The sequence below is a fragment of the Ictalurus furcatus genome, chromosome 16 (genome assembly GCF_023375685.1).
Source record: "Ictalurus furcatus strain D&B chromosome 16, Billie_1.0, whole genome shotgun sequence".
Classification (NCBI taxonomy): domain Eukaryota; kingdom Metazoa; phylum Chordata; class Actinopteri; order Siluriformes; family Ictaluridae; genus Ictalurus; species Ictalurus furcatus.
Window position 1 is genome coordinate 5,222,994 of NC_071270.1, and position 22,872 is coordinate 5,245,865.

At 41.0% G+C, this 22,872-nt stretch overlaps 3 protein-coding genes across 3 annotated transcripts in view; all 3 read left to right on the forward strand.

The window, feature by feature from the left end:
• The first annotated feature begins 71 nt into the window (after nucleotides 1-71).
• mdh2 (malate dehydrogenase 2, NAD (mitochondrial)) lies at nucleotides 72-4,233 on the forward strand. Its single transcript, XM_053646083.1, has 9 exons — nucleotides 72-240; nucleotides 1,241-1,409; nucleotides 1,598-1,681; nucleotides 1,944-2,053; nucleotides 2,186-2,311; nucleotides 2,522-2,599; nucleotides 3,232-3,331; nucleotides 3,677-3,828; nucleotides 3,950-4,233. The coding sequence occupies exons 1-9, from the start codon at nucleotides 178-180 to the stop codon at nucleotides 4,082-4,084; spliced, it is 1,017 nt and encodes a 338-aa protein (XP_053502058.1). The 5' UTR covers nucleotides 72-177; the 3' UTR covers nucleotides 4,085-4,233.
• A 1,486-nt stretch (nucleotides 4,234-5,719) lies between these two features.
• Nucleotides 5,720-11,933, forward strand: zgc:153345 (uncharacterized protein LOC566129 homolog). Its single transcript, XM_053646275.1, has 13 exons — nucleotides 5,720-6,029; nucleotides 6,405-6,493; nucleotides 6,573-6,669; nucleotides 7,068-7,336; nucleotides 7,416-7,579; nucleotides 7,680-7,826; nucleotides 7,907-7,987; nucleotides 8,321-8,423; nucleotides 8,571-8,629; nucleotides 9,246-9,351; nucleotides 9,625-9,709; nucleotides 10,030-10,174; nucleotides 10,474-11,933. The coding sequence occupies exons 1-13, from the start codon at nucleotides 5,910-5,912 to the stop codon at nucleotides 11,799-11,801; spliced, it is 2,793 nt and encodes a 930-aa protein (XP_053502250.1). The 5' UTR covers nucleotides 5,720-5,909; the 3' UTR covers nucleotides 11,802-11,933.
• Nucleotides 11,934-12,496: 563 nt separating this feature from the next.
• The window catches only part of ryr1a (ryanodine receptor 1a (skeletal)), a 62,321-nt gene continuing 51,945 nt past the window's right edge, over nucleotides 12,497-22,872 (forward strand). Inside the window, exons 1-18 of the mRNA XM_053644831.1 lie at nucleotides 12,497-12,611; nucleotides 16,669-16,788; nucleotides 16,956-17,048; nucleotides 17,346-17,366; nucleotides 17,516-17,590; nucleotides 18,042-18,120; nucleotides 18,203-18,315; nucleotides 18,662-18,761; nucleotides 18,877-18,970; nucleotides 19,131-19,205; nucleotides 19,344-19,500; nucleotides 20,066-20,230; nucleotides 20,591-20,712; nucleotides 21,249-21,441; nucleotides 21,682-21,817; nucleotides 22,116-22,211; nucleotides 22,300-22,418; nucleotides 22,498-22,631. Coding sequence (XP_053500806.1) covers nucleotides 12,564-12,611; nucleotides 16,669-16,788; nucleotides 16,956-17,048; nucleotides 17,346-17,366; nucleotides 17,516-17,590; nucleotides 18,042-18,120; nucleotides 18,203-18,315; nucleotides 18,662-18,761; nucleotides 18,877-18,970; nucleotides 19,131-19,205; nucleotides 19,344-19,500; nucleotides 20,066-20,230; nucleotides 20,591-20,712; nucleotides 21,249-21,441; nucleotides 21,682-21,817; nucleotides 22,116-22,211; nucleotides 22,300-22,418; nucleotides 22,498-22,631 — 1,940 coding nt within the window. The 5' untranslated portion in view covers nucleotides 12,497-12,563. The remainder of the gene's footprint in view (nucleotides 12,612-16,668; nucleotides 16,789-16,955; nucleotides 17,049-17,345; nucleotides 17,367-17,515; nucleotides 17,591-18,041; nucleotides 18,121-18,202; nucleotides 18,316-18,661; nucleotides 18,762-18,876; nucleotides 18,971-19,130; nucleotides 19,206-19,343; nucleotides 19,501-20,065; nucleotides 20,231-20,590; nucleotides 20,713-21,248; nucleotides 21,442-21,681; nucleotides 21,818-22,115; nucleotides 22,212-22,299; nucleotides 22,419-22,497; nucleotides 22,632-22,872) is intronic.

The following is a 22,872-nucleotide window of genomic DNA, read 5'->3' on the forward strand; positions in this document are numbered from 1 at the left end:
GGACCAATCAGATGCCATGTTTTTAGCTTTCCCCTCCCCGCGCCCGTGGGTTTGGTTGCGCCGCGGTTTCGTTCTCGATCCGGCTGGAGGACGTTGGAGTCACAGTGCGTCAGGAGAGGCTCCGAGGATCCATTTCACTTTTATAATAAAGACGCACGTTAGGAGGACACCGCTGATATGTTTTCACGAATCGCCAGACCATCCGCCAGCCTCGCACGCTGTTTATCCACAACTTCTCAGGTAAACAAAAAAACAAACAAACAAAAAACACATTTACCCGAAATGGTGAGGATGAGAAGAGGCGCGTGCTTGGCTATGAACGTCACCTCTGTGGTGGTGAGAGTTAGCTTTGTGGCTAACGGGCGCTAAAATAATAGCGTTAAATGGTTTAACCCTAACATTTAACCTTCATATATATATATAACATTTATTTTGTAAATTGTAAACTCTAATTAGCATTACACTGTCTGACTGGTGTGTAGCTGTTAGCTGTACAGTAGCGTAGATTAGCATGCTATGCTAGCTTGACATTTTCTCAGCTTTGGTTGTGCTGCGGATCTGAAAGGCTATAAAGCAGCATCTTTATTTATATCTCTGTGTTTTATATCTAAATAAACTTGACACAGGAGATTGTACCAGGCAGGCAAATAATAAACCTAATTTACATGTTTGTTATAATATAAAAAGTTCATTTTGCAGAGCTCGTTTTTGTTCAGTTCTTATTAAAGTTGATTTCGTATTAAAAGTACAACATTTACACTTTCACCTCCTACAAATATATTTTTTTTTAAATGTATTATTTTTGACACAGACTTTTCACAGAAGAGTGAACAAGTTAATGTAATGTTAGAAATCCATTTGCTCTTCTTTATTTCAACTTTAATATTAATTATTGCTTGGGGGGGGTGCATAAACTTTTTATTTGGCTTCGTATTAACATGTTGATGGCAGACTGAGAGACATGAATGTGTTCTCCATATATAACTTGCTGCGTATGTTTATCAGGTCATATTTCACAATCATCTTCATTAATGTAATCGGTGTTAGGAGACGGTCTAATCTCAGGTTAACCCCGATTCAGATCAGGGATTAATCCGACTCACTGGCTCTGAAGGTCAAAAGGTTAAAACCCAGAAACGCGACACTGGGAGGTTTCCGTTTGCAGCGCACTGAGTTCAGACCCAATGCAGGAGGATTTACCTGCATGTCTGAATGCTAGATGTTTTTGTTATCCCTGTAGAACAATGCGAAGGTGGCAGTGTTGGGAGCGTCAGGTGGAATCGGACAGCCGCTCTCCCTCCTGCTGAAGAACAGTCCTCTGGTGAGCGAGCTCTCTCTGTACGATATCGCTCACACGCCCGGAGTCGCCGCGGACCTCAGCCACATCGAGACCAGAGCCAAGGTCACGGGTATGGGAATATCAAAAACAACATTCTGACATTTATTCATTCAACATCAGCGCTAAAGTTTCAGAAATCCTCCTTAGTTTGTGAACTTGCTGATTTACTCAGAATTCACCACATACACGCATCTAATGTCATAATTTTTTATTTTTTAAATGTGTTATAGACTAACGAGGTGTTTATTTTGTGTGTAGGTTTTATTGGAGCTGATCAGCTGGGCGCGGCTCTGAAAGCATGTGAAGTGGTGGTTATTCCTGCCGGAGTTCCCCGTAAACCCGGTGTGTGTGTGTGTGTGTTTGTTTAAATTTAAACTGAGTAAAACTGTTATTTATTTCTGTTTGCTTCTAGTCCACATGTCTGTATTCCTTTTCACCTTTTTTCCTTGTCCTGTTTGTGGTGTTTTGCAGTTTTGTACATAAATAAACAGTGCTGTATACACCTGTAGTTACACCTCATTACTTTCTGTAGTTAGTTCTGCTCTGTTAATACTGTGTGTGTGTGTGTGTGTGTGTGTGTGTGTGTGTGTTTTCTGTTCTACAGGTATGACTCGTGATGATCTGTTTAACACAAACGCCACCATCGTGGCCACTCTGGTTGATGCGTGTGCCCATCACTGCCCTGAGGCCATGATCTGTGTCATCGCTAATCCTGTGAGGAACCTCTACTGCTTGAATTTTTAATGTGTACTCTGTCATTTAGGGGAAATATAGTTGCATTATATAGTGTGTGTGTACTTCCTGTTGCTGTAGAGGTGTTAAACAGAGGTGGGTTGTGTTTTTCAGGTGAACTCCACCATCCCCATCACTGCAGAGGTGCTGAAGAAGCATGGTGTTTACAACCCTAACAGAGTGTTCGGAGTCACCACGCTGGACATCGTCAGAGCCAACACCTTCGTCGCTGAGCTCAAAGTTAGTCACGTGTCCAACTGGTCCTCTCTCTCTCTCTCTCTCTCTCTCTCTCTCTCTCTCTCTCTCTCTCTCTCTCTCTGATTATGGTCCTGTCTTCCATCCTTTTATCCTTTAGGTGCAGTTTTAAATCTTTGATTCTTTTTTTCTTTTCTTTTTTTTTTCTTTTTTTTTTAATAAACGTTATTGTTGATTATCTGCGTTTGTCCGCAGGGTCTCGATCCGGCTCGCGTCAACGTGCCTGTTATTGGAGGTCATGCTGGAAAAACCATCATCCCTCTGATTTCACAGGTAATTAAAGGGGGAAAAAGCTAACTCCTAGCAACCACATGACACCCTAGCAACCGGCTGAGTTTTCTTAGCAACCTACTAGCTACAACCTAGCAACTTCCTGGAATCATATTGAAACAAACTAGCAACCTACTGGGATTAGCATAGCAACTACATAGCAACATGCTGGAATATCATAGGCAGCGTGTTAAGACTTTAACCTTTACACCGTCCAAACCTTTAGTCTTTAACGTTACACATTTATCTGATAAACGTTTTAAAATCAGTGATGAGAGCGCTTTAATATCCTTGTACTCTCGGCCTGTTTAACGGGTTCGGTCAAGCCAACATCAAAGTTTATTCACAAACTTTATTGTTCTAGTTTCGTATGTGATTTAAATTTTTTTTTAACCTGCTTCCTGTGTGGAAAGAAACATAATTTAAAACTTGAAATAATTTTAAAAATATTTTTTGTTTAGCTTTCCAGTTTGTTTTCTGTATCATTAGTTGTAGGAAGATGCGCACTCAGACGTGCGTGTTTAATAGTGAAAGCGTGATGTGACTAGGCTCACCGGTGGTGTTGATGGTGTATCGGTGTTGAATTCATCTACTTACCACACTGAAGTGATTAGTGTTGTGTCTGTGCTGTGTAGTGCACCCCGAAGGTGGAGTTTCCCGCTGATCAGCTTTCCGCTCTGACCGAGAGAATTCAGGAGGCAGGAACTGAGGTGGTGAAGGCCAAAGCAGGAGCAGGTACACAGTCCTATAAAAACAGTCTATAAAAATGTATTGAATTAACAAGGTAAACATCCTGAACAAAGTGGAGTTTTGTTACTTCCTAAAGTAAGCGGTGCAAAATAAGTAAATAATCTTGTTTAATATTAAAAACGAGACAGCTTCGCTTCCACTAAGGATAAAGACATAATCTAGATATCATGTGAAAGCTCAAGTTCTGCTCTTTTACGTTTGTTTCATCCTGCCACCGTCTCGAGGTTATTCATGAGAATATGTCGTGACAGACTGGGACACGGGGTGGTCTGAGGATTCCATGGGGTTAATAATATAGTGTGTGTGTGTGTGTGTGTGTGTGTGTTTCAGGTTCTGCCACTCTGTCGATGGCCTATGCTGGAGCTCGCTTCACTTTCTCTCTCCTTGATGCCATGAACGGGAAAGAGGGAGTGGTGGAATGTGCGTTTGTGCGGTCAGAGGAGACGGAGTGTAAATACTTCTCCACACCTCTGCTGCTCGGGGTACAACGCATACACACACACACACACACACACACACACACACACACACACAGACCAGATCCTCGTTTAGCAGATGTAAAGAGAGAGATATAATTAAACTCCTCCCTTCGGTGTGTTTCAGAAAAATGGCATTGAGAAGAACCTGGGCCTGGGGAAGCTCTCTGCGTTCGAGGAGAAACTTGTGTCTGAAGCTCTGGCTGAACTCAAGGGTTCCATCAAGAAAGGAGAAGATTTCGTGGCCAACATGAAGCTGTGAGCGTCCGAAACCGAACTCCATACAAAGAATGTCATTATTTATAAAAATCTACTCTAAATTTCAGACCTCTGTGATTTTTCATCCTGGCTGAAGAGTTGAGACTCGAATCAGAACTCTCCATCAATAAACCGTCTGCTTCACCAACTTCACACACGCGTGTTTGTTTTTTTACGTTTGTGTCTTTGCACAGGTGCTGATCATGATGTGCTGTGTTTGAATGTCCATATTGACCCCGTCGAAATTTAAATAAAATATTCAGAGAAATAACGACAAACGACTCTGTACAGTGCAGTGAAACTTATTACACACACACCTCACGGCTTTAGTGTAAGTGAGCAACAAAAATGTCATGTTAAATAATAAAGTTAACATTTATTTTGAACACAATGCACTGCTGCTTTTTTTTTTTACAGTCAAAAAGAACTAAAGGATGTTTTTAATCAGCTTTACACTTTGTTCTGTTTACTGAAATACACTACTGAATGATCTCAGATCAGATTTATAATCCACTGAGGTGAGACTTATGGATGAGGTCCTGTTTACAAAGTTACAACCTGAAATTCCGACTGTTTTCTGTGAATCAGATGAGTCGACTTATTTCACTAATAAGAGCTGTCTCTCGGTTCCCAAATGACTCACTGGCAGATTTTTTTCTGGATTATCCAAAATTGTTGGTGTTTATTCATCTATTGCTTAAAATGTTCATTGTATAGTTATATAATCGTTCAGTGCTTTATATTTTGCCCTGTATCTGTTACTTAAAGTAAAACGCTTTAAATATATATATATAAAGACATAATGTCATAATAAAGACATAGTGCTCCATAAATAAGCTATACTTCCTCAATCTGAACTTAACTTTTATTAAAGTAGAATTTAAAGATTTCTGTCTGTTTATTCTGATAGCTGATAATTCACTACTACACTATACAGAGTTATACACGAGAGTTCACCTGAACCGACTCCACATCACGCTGTGCCAAACGTGATGTTTGATCAGATGTTGATTAGACTCACTGAATTATTTTTGTTATTACACTGTGTATATTGAACAGTGTCGCAGAATAACAAACATAGAACACTGATATAGTATATTTTCAGGATCTCTTGCAAATGGCTCTTCAGAAATAAGAGTCGGTTCACCAAAAAAAGAGCCGGCGGTTCAAAGAGTCGACTCCTGCGCAATCACACATCAGTCATCCACAGTGTTCCTGGGATCCACCAGCACGCTGACCAGGATAAAGCTCTTAGTGCAGATTGAATGGATTAAAATAAACAATTTTTTATTCACTAGAGCGAGTTATGACCATTCAGTAAGATTAAAGAAGTGAAATTTGTAATATAATCGCAGGCAACTTGCAAAAATGAAGAATTAAACTGCAGCAGGAGAAATTTCGTCTCTGATTGGTCAGCCAGAGGAGTTTTCATTAATTGATGCATTTTAATAAAAATCCCCAAATCACGTGAAGGTCATTACATCCGGTGTAAAAAAATCTTTTTCCAGAAGATTGGCCATAATAGCCTTTTCTAGCACAATATTGAAGGGTTTTAAAAATTAAAGTCACGTGATTAAATAGTTGCTCTCTAATTGGGCAGATAGCGTAAATTGTCCACAAGAGGGCGCTGATGCGGTAATGTCGCTCCGTGTAGGTAGTAGCATGGAGAGAGACAACAGAACGTTTTATTGTTAGTCGTGTCACCGGAAATCCGACAAGTCACGTGGTGACGTTCCGATGGGCTCGAGCAGGGATCTGGGCTAGCAATTAAGCTGCATTTCCGGCGTGTCTCGTGTCGGTTCTGAAGTGTAAACAGCGCCGGTTTGTCCATGCCTGCGCTACCGGAGGAGCGGGCGCGCGTGCTGGCGGTGGTGCGCGCGCTGAAAGCGGTCGGTGTGCGCGTGAGGAACTGGAAGAGCTTCCTGCACGGAGAGAGAACACCTGAGCAGGTACAACAGAGCTCAGTACTCTGTCCTCACTTACACAATCAAGTCTTGTGTTATTTCTTCAGGGTTTAGTTTCCCCAGAAACAAACACACACACACACACACACACACACACACAGTGCAGGAACATTATTTGGGATGAGCTGATTGTGAAAAGGTGAATAGAAATACTACCATTTACAAATGTGAGGAAGAAACCTGTTTTGAAGTGTGTGTGTGTGTGTGTGTTGGATATTCTACAAATGAAAATGGATCTTTATGCCTGTCACAGGTCTAATACTGACAACAGAAACACTTAAATACACAACTTGTGCGGGAAGCAGATAGACAGAGCAAGTTCCTTATCCACGTGACTGACCTTTGACCTTTCCATCGTAGGAGACACCACAGCAGCTCTTTGCGTTCGGTCGAGGTCTTCAGTTTCTCCCTCAGTGTCATGTGGCTGAAGTGGACGGCTCCGTGCCGCTGTATGTTCACTCCTCATTGTTTTCAGTGAGATGTCTGCTTCATGTTTTGGATCCTGATGGTTCTGCGTTTGGTTTCCAGGTTCCTGGTGGAGGCGTGTGAGTATTTATCTCAGCACTTGCACACTGAGGGCATTTTCAGGAAGACCGGTTCTCTCGGCCGAATCCGAGTTCTGAGGGTAAGACGCTGCAAACACACGGCATTCGTTCCTAAACACGGGGTAGGGTTTATATCTAAGATGTGTCAGTAATAATACATTTAAACATAGTTTGAGTGAGTGAGTGAGTGAACATTTCTCATGAATTTGACAACATTTTGATTTAAAGCAGCTCTAACAGCACACTTTCATCCTGTTTCCTTCTTAGCCCAGTTATTGTCAGTTATTGCACTGACATTAGGAGTCTTCTGTGCTTAATACTGAACCGTTCCTCCATTCAGATATCGTTTGTGATCAGTCTGATTGCTGCTTCATGCTTAAATAATTTATTTCTAAGTCAAATTTCGCGTGTGAGACCAGTGGTCCAGAGCGTGAAGGAAAGGCAGGCGAGTGTCTTCTTCCCTCCTGTGTTCTCGTAGACGGACCTGGAGAAGGGCGAGCAGATCTTCCTGCCTCCCCGTGACGCTTTGTTGCAGCCGTGTGACGTGGCGTCGGTGCTGAAACAGTTCCTGCGTGAGCTTCCTGAGCCGCTGATCGCAGAGGACCTGCATGTGGCGCTGTGCCACGCCCAGACTCTGGACACGGGTGCGAGTGAGAGAGCCACGCTGCTGCTCATGTCCCTGCTCTCTCCGGTACACACTCGCACCCTGCGCTACATCTGCAGCTTCCTCAGGCGCGTCGCACTCCGGTACGATCCTGCAGCTTGTGTGTATATATTGTTGCTGTAGTGATGATGGATAACATGGTCTGCTTCCGTGTGTGTGTAGGTGTGATGAGAACAGGATGGAGGTGAGCAGTTTAGCGCTGGTCATGGCTCCTAACCTGCTGCCATGTTCGCCTCAGACGTGTCGCCTCACCCTCCTCACAGAGAAACAGCTGGAGCAGCAGGCTGCAGCTATCAGAACCCTCATCTTGCACGCTGAGCGCATCGGTTACGCCTCCAGCTCATGATTACATCTGCTGTTTACTCGACAGATTAACACTTCTCTGTGTTTAATTAACATACGGAGTGTTTTTTATTTTATTTTAAGGAGTCGTGCCCTTATTTGTACTGGCCGCACCGGGAGCGGTGAAGGCGAGCGATTCCACCCCACCACTAGAGGGCGCTTTATTGAACAAGCGAGCCAGACTCAGTGTGTACAGCAGCCTGTGCAGACAGAGGAGAAGGAGCGTCGGAGGTGACGTTTAGCGTCTGTCTCGAGTTCTACACATTTTTTTTCCTGCTTTTATTTAACGTGTTTATTTATTTGTTTTTTAGAGTTATTTGTGGATGCTTTTTCTAAACTGAAGTCCGGTAGGACGCCCATCGGTCCCTCTCTGTCCTTAGATGCTACATCAGGTAGAACACCACCGTCATCTGACACAGTGATCATCATCATCAGATCATCCTTTTATCCAAACGTTCAGATTCACAGTGTCACAACAGTGTTTTGGGTTTTTCCTGTTTGTATAAACACCTCGTAGTTTCAGTACTTAAAGCAAACTCCGGACACTGAACACGTCTCGACTGTTTGATGTTTTGTTGTTTAAAAAAAAAAAAGGGGACATCGCGTTGTTTTGATTCTACTGTAGAGAGTTAGCTTGTGTCCAGATTAAACCCCAGCAGCATTTTTGTGAGAGAGGTTTAATGCGTGTGGACGTAAACACCGGCGTTTATTAAAATGTTCAACAGGACCTCCGCTGTCCAAAAGTCCCACGCCTCAGTCTCCAAACACGGTGAAGCGCAAAGCCTTAGAGGACAGCGCGCCTGAAGTGAGTGGATCTGCCAGAAAGAGGTACAGACATTTGACATTATTCTGTTTTTCCACTCACAGACTTCATTTTCATCAGATTTGTTTAGAACAATGATGAGGGTCTTTAATTCAGTCTGATGTCCTGTATTCTGCATCCTTGATGGTTATTTCCGTTATTTGAGTTTGCAGGCGTTCGCTGCACGACCTCCGAGCCGACACGCAGTCCATCAGCAGCCAGTCGGCAGACGGTGAGTTCATTTCAGCAAAATCAGAGTAGTATTATAAATGATTATTATTATTCTTATTATTATTATTATTAATAACCATATTAGTTGTCAGACCCAGTACACTATGACAGAAAGTCAAGTCGAAGCTACATTGTTAATGCAATACAGTAACAGTTGTAAAATGAACAATCAATGCAATAATAAATATTAAACATTAAAGATGATAATGTTATAATGTTTGAAAATAAAAATTAAAAGTAGCCTACAGTCCTACACCAGAGGAGTTTCTGATTTAAACATAAAGAACATAACGTACGATGGATTGTCTATACTTTAACACATTAATCAGGATCTCCCACGATAACTTTGGGTTTGAGAACAGCGCTGGGATTTGACCCTAGAACCTGCTAGAACCTAACAAACGTTCTGGAACCTAAGTGACTGTAGGATAGTAGAGTTTAGCAGGAAATTGAATGAATGAATAAATCAATCTTGTAGGCTTTTTAGTAACTGAAATAATATTGAATGTTTGTTACGTCACACTCGCAGGATTATATTCTGTACCACGCAGCACCCTATGTAGCTTCACTACAAATCGGATTATATAGTGAGTAATGATCACACTGTATGTAATCAGATTCGACAGGAGGTCCGAGTCCTCAGGAGGTGAAGAGCAGCGATGATTCCCACCGCAGTGTTTCGGAGAAGAGGACTCCAGTACGAGCGCAGAGGAAGACGCATCGGTGAGTTTATTACGCAGTGTGTGTCCAGGAAATGATCAACTTCAGTGAAATGAAATGAGAGTTAAAGAAGTTCTTCTGTCTTGCTTTTATCTTAATAACTCTAAAGGTTATGAGTCAGTGGAACGTCTGGAGTAGAAATGATTCATTACTTCACGTCAGTCTGCAGTCGTCTTCACATTTCTGCTTCTGCTGGAGAATTATGTCTTAATGTCATTTGTGTGGTGGTGGTGGTGGTGGTGGTGGTGGTGGTGGTGGTGTTTCTCCCCCCTTTAGAGCTCCGAAGCAGGAGGAGCGTGCACGCCGCAGGAGGAGATCTCTCCGTTTCTTCTCCATGTCGAGCAGCAGCAGCGGCAGTCCGGTACGCTCTCAAACACCAATCCAGTTCCTCAGTCACATCAGTCTGAAGAAGTTCTGATTGTGTACTGATGGACTGTGTGTGTGTGTGTGTGTGTGTGTGTGTGTGTGTGTGTGTGTGTGAGCGGTCATTTAGAGACTGCATCAATGAACACTGTTAAATTTATGGCTTATGTATGCATTTATTTTCCCAACTGAAGCGATCGGGATATTCAGCTAGATTTCTCTTCAGTTCTCCAGCAAAAGGAGGAAATAAACTGAATAAAAATCAGTTGTTGGACTCGATGAATTGATTTTAATGCTGTTTTTTTTTTTTCTATGCAGGCTCTCAGTGTGACGCCGTGTGACGATCCTGAAAAGTGTTCGAGCTCCTGCAAAAAACTCCACCACATTAAAAAGACTCTGTCGAACTCCGACAGCGACTCCTCATTGAAAATTCCCTTAATACTGATAGAGGAACCGGGACGAGGTTTGAAGCGTTTATTATTTTTACTATAACATATTATTTTAGCACAAAAAAAAAAATCCGGATTTTATTTGATCAGTTATTAAAAACGCTGTGTGAGATATTCTCCTATGAAACAGAAATGTGTCGGGAACACATCACTCATAACAACACCGGACAATATTCCGGTTCATTCTTTAATCACGGTCACTGATCTGGACTCGGTCAGTGAGCTGCTCCGTGTTCATGTTCTCTGTGGCCTCCTGGAAATCTGGGGTTTTGCTTCAGAACTGTTCTGTTTAAATTCTGTTTCTGTGTTGCAGTTGTAATCGGGAGTGAAGTGGACGACGATCCTGAGCTTCTCAACTGCAGTTTTGTGGAGAACCCTGTCGATGCGTCAGGTTCCGAACGTGAGGGAACGTTACGAGGACGTCAGCAGCAGGAGAGCGAGGAAGCGCACGACGACGAGCACTGGGTTCTGCTCGACAACGGATATCCGGAAGTCATTGTGGAATACGACGTGATTCTGAAGGAGAGCCAGAAACAGGAAGGGACAGAAAGTCCAAAGACAGGAGATGGAGTTAAGAAAGAGCAACAGGAAACGGAGACACTTTCCAAATCGAAAAAGAGGAAAAGCAATTCGAAGAAGCGTTCTGGACCACGACGATCCATCAGCATGCCCGAGGTGGCTTTAGATCCACGTTCGGACGAGATCGACGAAGTTCAGCAGAAAGTTCTGACAAACGAGACCACGTTTAATGAGGACATGTGGTCCACGTCTGTCAGGCTGCCTCTCAAAAAGTTTGGAGGAAAAGGAAAAGAAGGGCGAGAGCTGAGGAGGAGATCCGGCACGTTTCACGAGCGGAAGAAGGAGAAAGGGTCCGATTCGGATCTAAAGAAGGCGAATCCTCGGCTTTCGATGGCTGAGAGGTTCAGGAGCTTCAGCCTTCTGGCTTCGTTTCTCCGAACCCCGACGGTCCGTCTGCGCAGACAGGGAGCGAGACGGTTCAGCCGCTCGTTCAGTGACGAAGCCGTTCAGGAGGATCAGCAGGCCTTCCTGGAGCTAAACGACGATCTAACAGACTCCGAGGAACCCAACGAGGAGTTGCTTCCAGATCATTCACCAAGTCCTTCTTCTCCTTCAGAAGATCTCACTTTGATTGGATCGTCACAGAAATCAGAAGAGAATGAAAATCCCCAGATTAACGAGTGTGTGACGTCCGAGACGCTGAAAGTGGAAGAATTCGACCTGGACAAGATGTTTGAGCAGCAGTGTCACGTCACAGAATGTCACCACGAGCATGAGAAACACTCCGAGTCCTACTGGGACGTGCAGTTTGGTGGCTCTACACCGTCGAGCCAGCAGAGGGCGTCGTTCAGTTCCCCCGCAGACTCGTGCGCTTTCACAGCTTCTGAAACCGAGCCGCTCTCTCCGCAGTGCGAAACGCCGGCGTGCAAGTCCTTCAGCTGCCTGTCGTTTGACGGCGTGTTTTCCATCAGCAGTGTGAGTGAGAATTGTTCGCTCTCCCTCGACCTCTCACCTCCGTCCTTCCATTTCAGGCCTCAGGGCTCCAGGAGGCGCTATAGAGACTCTCCACGCTGGCCTTCTCACGAAGTGCGCATGACCACGTGGAAACCGTTACCTCTCTAACTCGTCTCACGCTTCCTCTGTGCATGGTTACTCTGGTTTTTGCTTCACTTTTAAAATACACATGTGTATTAATATACAGGAAGCACGCTCTCTTTACCGGCTTTAATGCTGGCACAAAGTTATTGATTAATGTTTGTGTGCCTTTTATTGTACTGTTTACTGAGTTATTTTGTAACTTTTTGTTTGTTCTTAATAAACATTTACTTGTTCTGTTTATTTGTACCTTTATTATTATTATTATTATTATTATTATTATTATTATTATTATTAAAAATGAAATGTAACATTTAAATAATCTACAGAGTGTCATACAGAAGATTAGACGAAGTCATCATATCTTCATGTTCGATCAAGACAAGAACACACATACACGTGTAAAAGGGGTTATATAAAATAAACATCTTATTCTTCTTTTCTTTTACTTATTGTTGTTTATTAAATTTTGTCTATTTTGAACAGTTGTGAACCTGACAGTGTGAGTGGGTGGTTATAACGCCACAGGAAGTGTTGTGTTAAACGGAGTGTGATGATGATGATGGGATGTGTGTGTGTGTGTGTGTGTGTGTGTGTGTGTGTGTGTGTGTGTGTGTGTGTGTGTGTGTGTGTCCACCCACTGCCTGTGTACAAAAAAAAAGAGAGAGGGTCCCTCTCTGAACTACAGCTAAAGAATGTCCTTCAAAACACACGCACACAGATTGCAAGCTCGTGGAGTGAACAGAGAGTGAGACTGTCGGTGTGAGAGAGTGATAAAGGGAAGACACCATGGCTGAAGGAGGAGAAGGAGACGAGGAGATTCAGTTTGTACGGACGGTGAGTAAAATCTTGATTATAGTCACGGATTAATCAGAGCTCTCACATCACGAGAGCTTTCAGTCCGTTGTGCAATATTTGTGTATCTTATTGATATTATTTACAATATAATGTCAGATGTCTGTCCTCCATGCTGTTTTAGACACACTTTCATAGACACTTGCCTGGTGAACAGAATTATGGGATTGCTTTCTCCAAGAAGGATCTGTAGAAGGCAGCTCTAACAGAACACAGCATGTGGAGAAATCCTAAACCATTTCAACTTTCAGTGTATTAATCCGAACGTATTATTCGGTAACCGTGATGAAGGTGAAAGTGTCGAGCTGTGAGAGTGAGGAGTGTGAGCTCTGGTGTTTTAAAGGCTTTTGTTGGTGGTGTAAAGATTTACTTAGCAATGTCTGTAAGTGTTTACATGATAATCGGTTATGCATCACATCACGATAGTCAGCACACACACTATTCAAAATAACATCTCTACTACTCCTGTGCTTCATTCGGAAGAAATAAACTCAGAAATTGGGATAAGGACAGCCGTCTTCTATCCCATGATCCTGACAAGAGCTCAGTTATGCGGACACTCTGACTGAGGACTGAAATCATTTTAAATACTATACTGTGATAATATCGTTATGATCGTTACATGCAATAACCTTCACCATAAGTAATATATATGTGTATATATATATTAATATATACATGGGTTAACTATAACACATATAGTCAGTTGGATCCTGTTTCCTTTGCTATAGAGCTGCAGATTGGCATGAACAGGTGTGTGGCATTGTTATCTATTTATAATAGAGCTGAGAGACATAGTGATACACACACACTGTGATTTTTGACCCTGAAACCAAAGCAGCTTCATCTGGGTTTTACGAAACATCTCCCTGTAATCAATACTGGCTGAAAAAGACTTCATAACCTTAATGAATGTAGTTCATAATCATAATCACAATAGTAATAGGTTTAATTATAAAGCTGATTTAATAGATTTAAAATGTAGTGTAGCGTATGACCATCACAGATCATGAAATACAGTTTTAATATCATTGTTAATATAATAAGACCATTCCTCCCACAGATTTTAATCACAACTGCAATATAACTGCAGCATGTAATAAATATGACCATTATTCTGAGCAAGATGCCACAAAACCCAGAACAATTCTGCATAAATATAGTGTGTGATGATCATTTTACCACAGACGTCTAAATTAGGTGATAAGTGGAGGATAATTTATGATAAAGTCTCAGTATATATATATATATATATATATATATATATATATATATATATATAGATAGATAGATAGATAGATAGATAGATATAGAGATATATATATATATATAGAGATATATATATATATATATAGATATATATAGAGATATATATATATATATATATAGAGATATATATATATATATATAGAGATATATATATATATATATATATATATAGATATAGATATATAGATATAGATATATAGATATAGATATATATAAAAGGATTTTGGTAACGTTAACTTCAGTACATGTTTAAGATTGGGTGTCAGGATCAATTCCTTTCTCCTATATCTTGAATATGTTGAAGAATGAAAAACAGCATTTAACATCATTCACTTTCTAAAGTTACATTTCATATAACTTTAGATGTCGTTAGATTTTCACAATGAACTTGTATTTTTGAAGTTAATGTGCTAAACGTGTAGATGCTATTTAAAACACATACAGCTCTCAGTGTTTTTAAAGTGACGTCCTCTCTTTCTCCAGCTCTATATTTACACCGTGAGGATGGATTAGTGGCTCTCTCAGACGCAGCTGTGTGTTTCTGTCTATTTAAGAGTGGTATGACACGATGTTCTGATTTAATGACCGTGATCATGGGGATACAGTGCATTATTAGGAGCTTTGATATGGTTATGGGGTCACATTCAGAACACTTTGAAGCACTGGTTCAACATTAAACATCATTACTGCAACAGGATTTAACACAAATCGATACAATACAATACAGTAATTCAACACAATGTTGGAGTACAGTGTAGAACTGTCGTCACAGTGCAGGAGTTAATAATAAGTATTAAAGCCATATTAAATACTTCATATGGACATTTACTGGATCAGCGTCAGTGGTAAACAGTGGTAGTGGACTACAGAGTATTTCTGTTATTATTTGATACACACACACACACACACACACACATTGTTTAATCCCCTATAAATGTACTCTGGCTGTAACTTGAGCCTCAGATTATCATCACAAGGTTATTCAAATCGCCATCAAGCTGTAAATCACTGCCATGACAAAATGACATCTCACACTTCAACGCACATTTTAACACACAGAGCATTTCAGTCATATCAGGACGAGACATGTAAGAATTCAAGATATACAGCAGTTTATCATCATTACAGATGTGGCATTGCATGGAATTTGAAATAGCCTTGCATGAATTATGATTTGCTTTAAACGAAAATTCAGTCAGAGCGTTTAATTTATTCTCAGTAAAAAGTACTGTACCTTTCCTTTTCACTGGGGTGCCACCCTGAAGGGTACATTTACTGCACCTTTGTAGTTAACTTTTAGAGTAATACTTCAATAGATAATAAAGCATGAACCTTTCCAAGTAAACAACAATAAAGAAAAAAAAAACACAGTAAATGTACAAAGGTGACAAAGGTACAGAGTGTACAGTGGGAAGTTGGAAAATTTGAAGAAAAAAATCAACTTTTTCCTGTGCTCACAATTTTCAGTCTTTTTATTTGAAGTATTATGCAGTGATTAATATAATCAATTTTTCTTTTTCCAAATATTTGGTTATGTGATTTAAAACATAGTATATTACTATAATAACCTATATTAAGAGACATGGAAATGATATTATAGCCACAAATAAAGACCTACACTTATGATTAAAATATATATATATATATATATATATATATATATCCTTGTCCTAGTGTTACTTCTCTTGAATAAGTTAAAGTGACTAGGTGTTAGAGGTTAAAGGCCCTCAGGTTTAATCAGAGTGACGCTGATGAGGAACAGCTGTGGCGCCTCCACCAGCCTCGTGCGCTCAATTCAAAAATTCAAAAACTGGCGCACAAGGCTTTATTTATTTATTTATTTATTTATTTATTTATTTATTTTTAAACCCTAACGGTCGAGCTCTAACGGACACACTGATTACCTCAGGAAGCGAAATGTCAAACATTTAGTAGCATGATAAAACAGTACATTGCTAAATAGTAAATTAGTAAATGATATTAATATAGTAGAGGACATTAAAACATTCTGTTAATATTTTAACGACTTTGTTAGTCCACAGCTGTGGCTTTAATGTTTGATATTCTGACTAGCTAGGTTGCTAAACTACTGAATTCCTATATTGAAACTTTGATGTCTTCTAGCCGTGTTAGCTGTAGCAGCAATAATTAACCAAGATGTAATAACTTATTATTATTATTATTATTATTATTATTATATTTTCTCTTTCAAAATAGCATGTGATACACTTGGATACTACTATTAATACTAATAATTATTTTTCTTTTTGTATTATTATTCTTATTTTGGGGTGCACGGTGCCTTAGCACGTTCCCCTCACACCTCCAGTGTTGGGGGTTCGATTCCCGTCGCTGCCCTGTGTGTGCGGAGTTTGCATGTTCTCCCCGTGCTGCGGGGGTTTCCTCCGGGTACTCCGGTGTGTGAGTGTGTATGTGATCGTGCCCTGTGATAGATTGGCACCCCGTCCAGGGTGTACCCCGCCTTGTGCCCCATGGTCCCTGGGATCGGCTTCAGGTTCCCCACGACCCTGTAGGATAAGCGGTATAGAAAACGGGTGGATGGATTATTATTATTTTATATAATTTTTTTTCTGTTTCAAAATGATACAATTGGATAGTTGGATAGTATCTGCAATGCTACTACTACTAATAATGATAATTAATATTTTTCTTTTTATATTTCTATATTATTATCATTTCTATTATTTTAGTGACATATGCATGCATTGTGTGTGTTTGTGTGTGTGTGTGTGTGTGTGTGTGTGTGCAGGAGGATCAGGTGGTGCTACAGTGTACAGCCACTATACTGAAGGAGCAGATTAAACTCTGCTTGTCCTGTGAGGGATTTGGAAATCGACTCTGCTTCCTCGAGACAACATCTAACGCTCAGGTAACGACCGATCAGCTTTAAACATCTCCTTCATGCTTGCTGAATGATCCATACATGTCAAAATTAGAAATCATCGCCCCAGAACTTACAGCTATGCAAATCTATTTGTGATCAGTTATAATGTGTTATTTGTATGGACATATGAGTGATCAGGTTTTATTTTTCAGAATGTGCCACCTGATCTGGCTATCTGTGTCTTCATCCTGGAGCAGTCATTATCTGTACGCGCTCTACAGGAGATGCTCTCTCATACCAGCGAGGTGAAAAAATACTTTAAGTCTAAATTGAATAGCATTTTCTAACAGCTAGTCACAATGAAGTGTTGACACGTTCAGCAGGTGTATAATATGATTCAGTACAATCACTTGTAGCGGATATCACCTGGAGGTAACGATATACTGCGAGGACATGTCTATGCAGGTATAGCGTAACTTTAGCTGCATTATCATAGTTTAATCTGAACAGTCCCAATTTATTCAGGTTTAAAGAATGATGAATACTTGTTTGAATATGATCTTTTCCCCCCACAATTATTCCCCTGTTCTTTCCCTCATTAGGATGTGGATTTGGATAAATGGGTATGTTACATTTTTCATTCTTTCCCAACTGTTTTCTTCTCACATTGTGATTGTGTTACTAATAATCCAGGCTATAAGATATTATATTAAAGTACTATATTTCCTACTGCTGACTGGATTATTATTATGACGTTTTCTCTTATTTAAAGTCATCACAAGGTGGAGGCCATCGGACGCTGTTGTACGGACACGCCATCCTGCTCAGACACACACACTCGGGCATGGTGAGCCATAAGACCTCTGGTACACGGGTTCTCAAGCTTTTTTAAACCATGGACACCTTTCATTGTAAAAACATCCCATGGACACCTTCTGAAGCAGATTAGTTTTATCAAGATAACGCTCGGACACCAATTCAAGAACCATTATTTCAGTAAACACTACCGAGGGTCCATTAGGACTGGTCAATATTCTGATTATTGAACAACTAATACACAGTTTTTCTTAAAGCAAGCAAACTGATAAATGTTATCTATTAACGACTGTCATGTGACGCTGATCTTCCCTAACGCTTAAAGTCAATGAAAACACACGTTTTTACTTGTATTTGTACAGACTAAAATTGTAATAGTTTCTGACAGCTAATGAAATAAGAACAGTTCCTGGTTGTGCACCGAGACTGTAATTTATTACTCTGTGGATTTAATTAGATTGTCTCCTCTCGCTCTGCTGCAGTATCTTAGCTGTTTGACAACGTCACGGTCCCTCACAGACAAGCTGGCGTTTGACGTTGGCTTACAGGAAGACTCGACAGGTAGCCAGCACAGTTCACAATAAATTTGACAATTTAGCATGGAGTGTGTAAAAGGTGACAGGTGTGCTGGTATGTCTGGTAGGTGAGGCATGTTGGTGGACGATCCACCCTGCTTCTAAGCAAAGGTCAGAAGGTGAGAAGGTCAGAGTGGGTGATGACCTCATCCTGGTCAGTGTCTCATCTGAAAGGTACCTGGTACGTATTCAATTTTGAGCAAAAACCAACAGTTTTCAAATTCAGTGTGAAAATGGACTGATTGGTCGCTAGGGTGCTTTCAGTTTACAAAATTAATAATTGTTTTCTTTTTTTATTATGAGCAAATTCAAATGGTTTCTGCATATAAATAGTATGACAAAAAATAATTAGCTGTGGCCATGGAAGCCATGATGGAATAAGATACCTAGCGGGTCTGCCACAAGCCAGACACAATAGAAATGCTAGTAAACGATGCTTTTAAGCTCTTAACAAGTAATTGAGCATATTGTTGGAGTCGATATCGCTGACAGATTTTTTGCTTTCTGATTATGACGTGCGCGTGCAGCATCTGTCCTATGCGAGTGGAGATCTCATGGTGGACGCCTCCTTCATGCAGACGCTGTGGAACATGAACCCAGTGTCCAGTGGATGTGAGCTGGTTGAAGGTAAGTGGAAGGATTTTCAGACTTATTCAGCGTTGCACTCAAAGCCTTTTTTATTTCCATGTTTTGCTATTTGAGTGTTTACGTGTGTGATTTTCTCTGTTTCACTGTTATTCAGGGTATTTGACCGGGGGATACGTGCTTCGGCTCTTCCACGGTCACATGGATGAGTGTTTAGCTATTCCTGCTGCTGAACAGGGGGAAGAGCGCAAGTGAGAGAACACACACACACACACACACACACACACACACACACACACACACACACACACTATGACAAGCTCATAGGTAGAGCTTTATCAATTTCTCATGGGACTGATGATGAAGAACAGAAGTCTTTAACAGAACTTTCACTGTGTGTGGAATGTTCAGAAATGCCCATTACGAGGGAGGCCCAGTTTGCAGTCATGCCAGATCTCTGTGGAGACTCGAGCCCCTCCGGATTGGGTAGGTTTGGAAAATATGGAACATCAGTGTAATTTTAGTTAATATAACGTAACCGCACTCCTTGCATTTTTACATTTACATTTCATATGATCAAACTGATTAAAGCTGCACCTCTGTTTTTTCCTCTTTGCGCCACAGATGGAGCGGCGGCCATATTAAATGGGGTCAGCCATTCAGAGTGCGTCACATCACTACAGGTCGATATTTGTGTTTAGATGATGAGAAAGGCCTGCTTGTTGTGGATCCAGAGAAAGCAAACACAAAGAGCTCTGCGTTCTGCTTTCGAGCCTCAAAGGTCAGTGTTTTGGGCGTCTCTTTAATGGGAAATCACTACAGACACTGCAGATTACTCTACAACAGACAGACTACGGATGAATTGACTATATTGTATTAATAATAAGTTTGAAAGTAAAATATATTGATATAGCACACTTTAGAAAACAAAGCAAACCTGGTTAAAAGTATTGCCTCTGATGTAAAGCCCCACTGTTCCATATTCCCTCTGTTCCTCTCTTCGCCTGTGCTTATGACCAGACGTCTGTAGATTTGAAATATTTCAATATTGAGCCGGTCGAACTGACTGTAGACAGCAAACCTGCATGCATTCACATGTGGGTTCATGCAGTTTTGTATGCAGTTGTCATTTTGGAGGTTCACTGATCAACCTCAGTGTGTCTATTGCCAAAAAAACAACAGTTTACCAAAGTACATAGCACTAACATTAAACAGATGCAGCTACAATTAGGAGAGGGATATTTTATTAAGATTTAACCTGGACGTTAAAACGTATAAGCGTACATGCGCCTCTTAGTGATGGTGTGATGATCTGTGATGTCGGTCCGTGTGTGTTGTCGGAGCAGGAGAAGACCGAAGTGGCTCAGAAGCGTGATGTGGAAGGGATGGGTGCTCCGGAGATAAAGTACGGCGAGTCCATGTGCTTTGTGCAGCATGTAGCTACAGGCCTGTGGCTCACCTACGCCTCTGTAGATGCTAAATCTGCTCGCCTGGGGCCTGTGAAGCGGAAGGTAACTAGGACACACATGGATATAAATATGCATAGTAGCCATCTTAAAAAAAATTCACCAAATATATATTCTTTTTCATTTTCACATATACATACACAATTCAGTGCTCTACTAGAACTGTTTGTATTTGATCATATTCTATCATTCTTCATTAGTATTTGATATGAATTGATTGAATCGAATGAAATAATTAGGAAATAATCCGACGTTCTTTATATTGACTTATCCTGCTTTATTAATGTATAAAATTATTTTTAAAAGTCCTGTGTATTTGTTGTAGGTGATCATGAATGTAAAGAATGCACCGTTGTTGTAGTTGTGCAGTACTTGTGGTGTTAAAGTTGTGTTTTGTGTGCGTAGGCGATTCTTCATCAGGAAGGTCACATGGATGACGCTCTGACCGTCGCTCGCTCTCAGACTGAAGAGTCTCAGGCTGCTAGAATGATCTACAGCACTGCTGGCCTCTTCACCCAGTTCATCAAGTACACACACTCTCACCGTGACACACTTCAACCGCTCTCGTTATAGACACGCTACGGGTCAAAAGTTTGTAGACGCTTGACTGAAATCTTAAAAAGCTTTTGATCTGAAGGGGTATGATTAAATGTTTGAAATCGGTGTTGTAGACAAAAATATAATCGTGAAAAACATTTTATTTGCAATTATTTTTTTAAACGTACGACTTGGAGAGAAATATTCCGAAATCAGCCAGCGTTAAAAAAAAGTGTACAGTGTTATTGTGATTTATTTTGGATTTTTTTTTTTTATCACAACATAATTCCCATAGTTCCATTTGTGTTACTCCAGAGTTCTGATGAGTTTATTATTATTCTAAAATGTGGGGGGGGGGGGGGGGGAAATTAAGAATGAGTGTGTTTAAACTTTTGACTGGTAGTAAAGTTTACAGCCTAACCACACATACTGTGTATCCTTCAACAAAGAGATTAAAATCCTGTAAAAGAGACATCGGTCTCTCTTTCTTTCTCTGTCTCATTCTCCATCTCTCTCTTTTCTGCAGGAGTTTGGACACTCTGAGTGGGAAGAATAAAAGCGCTGCTCCTCCTCCTCCATCTCTCCCACTGGAGTCTGTTGTCCTCTTGCTCCAGGATCTGATCTTCTACTTCAGACCTCCAGATGAGGACCTGGAGCACGAGGAGAAACAGAGCAAACTGAGGTCTCTCAAAAATAGACAGAACCTGTTTCAGGAAGAGGTGGAGCATTACACACACACACACACACACACACACACACACACACACACACACACACACACACACACACACACGATTATATGAAAAAGCTCTTTTCTGGTCAAGGTCGATATTACCTTAATTACCTTTATATTAAGTGAATTATCATGGAAGGAATTGGAATGTTGGAATGCTTATGATTCATATGTGTGTAAGCAATGATATATATGTGTGTGTGTGTGTGTGTGTGTGTGTGTGTAGGGGATGATCACTCTGGTGTTGGACTGCATTGATCGTCTGAATGTCTACAACACTTCGGCTCATTTTTCCGAGTTCGCTGGAGAGGAGGCAGCTGAATCCTGGAAGGAGATTGTTAACCTGCTCTACGAGCTGCTGGGTAACACACACACCCACACACACACACACACACGAAAGGCTTCAGCCTTGTGCCATCACTAGAGGGAGACAGAGTGCAACCAGAAACCTTGCCAGAGCCCCTCCTGCCACTAGAGGGAGGCAGAGACCACTGTCTTTCTCCAACACACACTAATACACTATAAAGCTGTATATATAAATTGTCTTTACATTTGATAAAGCTCCTATAATAAAATAGTCATTTATTATTCTGAATGTTTTTCAAAAGTCACTTTATAAATACCTTTAAATGTGTGATGAAGCGTTTGTGTTTTCTGTAGCGTCTCTGATTAGAGGGAACAGAGCGAACTGCGCACTCTTCTGTGACAATCTGGACTGGCTGGTCAGCAAACTGGACCGACTGGAGGCCTCATCCGGTGAACAATTTGTTACTGTATAGGGTCAGGTCTAACGGTTTACTATGTACTATATGTTTATTAATTCTCAAACACGACCCTGTTGCAGGCATCCTGGAGGTGCTGTACTGCATTCTCATCGAAAGCCCTGAGGTGTTAAACATTATCCAGGAGAACCACATCAAGTCCATCATAGCTCTGCTGGACAAACATGGACGCAATCACAAGGTATGCATCACACCACTCGCCTCTCACAGACAATCTAACCTGTACCTAATCCCAGTTCTCCGTACTCTCTGTTCTCTAGGTGTTGGACGTACTCTGCTCGCTGTGTGTGTGTAACGGTGTGGCTGTGAGGTCCAATCAGAATCTCATCACAGAGAATCTACTTCCACGTCGTGACCTTTTGCTCCAAACGCAAATCATTAATTATGTCACAAGGTGATTGATTAGCAGAAACAACTGGACTGTTTCCCAGCACTAAGAACGTAAAGAACGGACTCTTGTACCTAGAAAGTATGTTATAGCCAAGTTATCACGTAAGAACGCATGGACTCAGTGGAGACCACACGTACAAGTGTTTGCTACGTGTGTTGTACGTTAGCCTTCAGCTTTATCGCTCACATGATACGGTACCCTTCAATTCTCTGCAGTTCTGTGTTTTTATGAGGCAGAGAAACAG

What these genes read in the sequence shown, in the direction of transcription:
- mdh2 (XM_053646083.1), top strand. Translation starts at nt 178, where the DNA reads ATGTTTTCACGAATCGCCAGACCATCCGCCAGCCTCGCACGCTGTTTA. An exon ending in TCTGTGTCATCGCTAATCCT is followed by an intron (nt 2,054 to 2,185) that starts GTGAGGAACCTC and finishes TGTGTTTTTCAG; the next exon opens with GTGAACTCCACCATCCCCAT. An exon ending in TCATCCCTCTGATTTCACAG is followed by an intron (nt 2,600 to 3,231) that starts GTAATTAAAGGG and finishes TGTGCTGTGTAG; the next exon opens with TGCACCCCGAAGGTGGAGTT.
- zgc:153345 (XM_053646275.1), top strand. Translation starts at nt 5,910, where the DNA reads ATGCCTGCGCTACCGGAGGAGCGGGCGCGCGTGCTGGCGGTGGTGCGC. An exon ending in AGTGGATCTGCCAGAAAGAG is followed by an intron (nt 8,424 to 8,570) that starts GTACAGACATTT and finishes TTGAGTTTGCAG; the next exon opens with GCGTTCGCTGCACGACCTCC. An exon ending in CAGCAGCCAGTCGGCAGACG is followed by an intron (nt 8,630 to 9,245) that starts GTGAGTTCATTT and finishes GTATGTAATCAG; the next exon opens with ATTCGACAGGAGGTCCGAGT.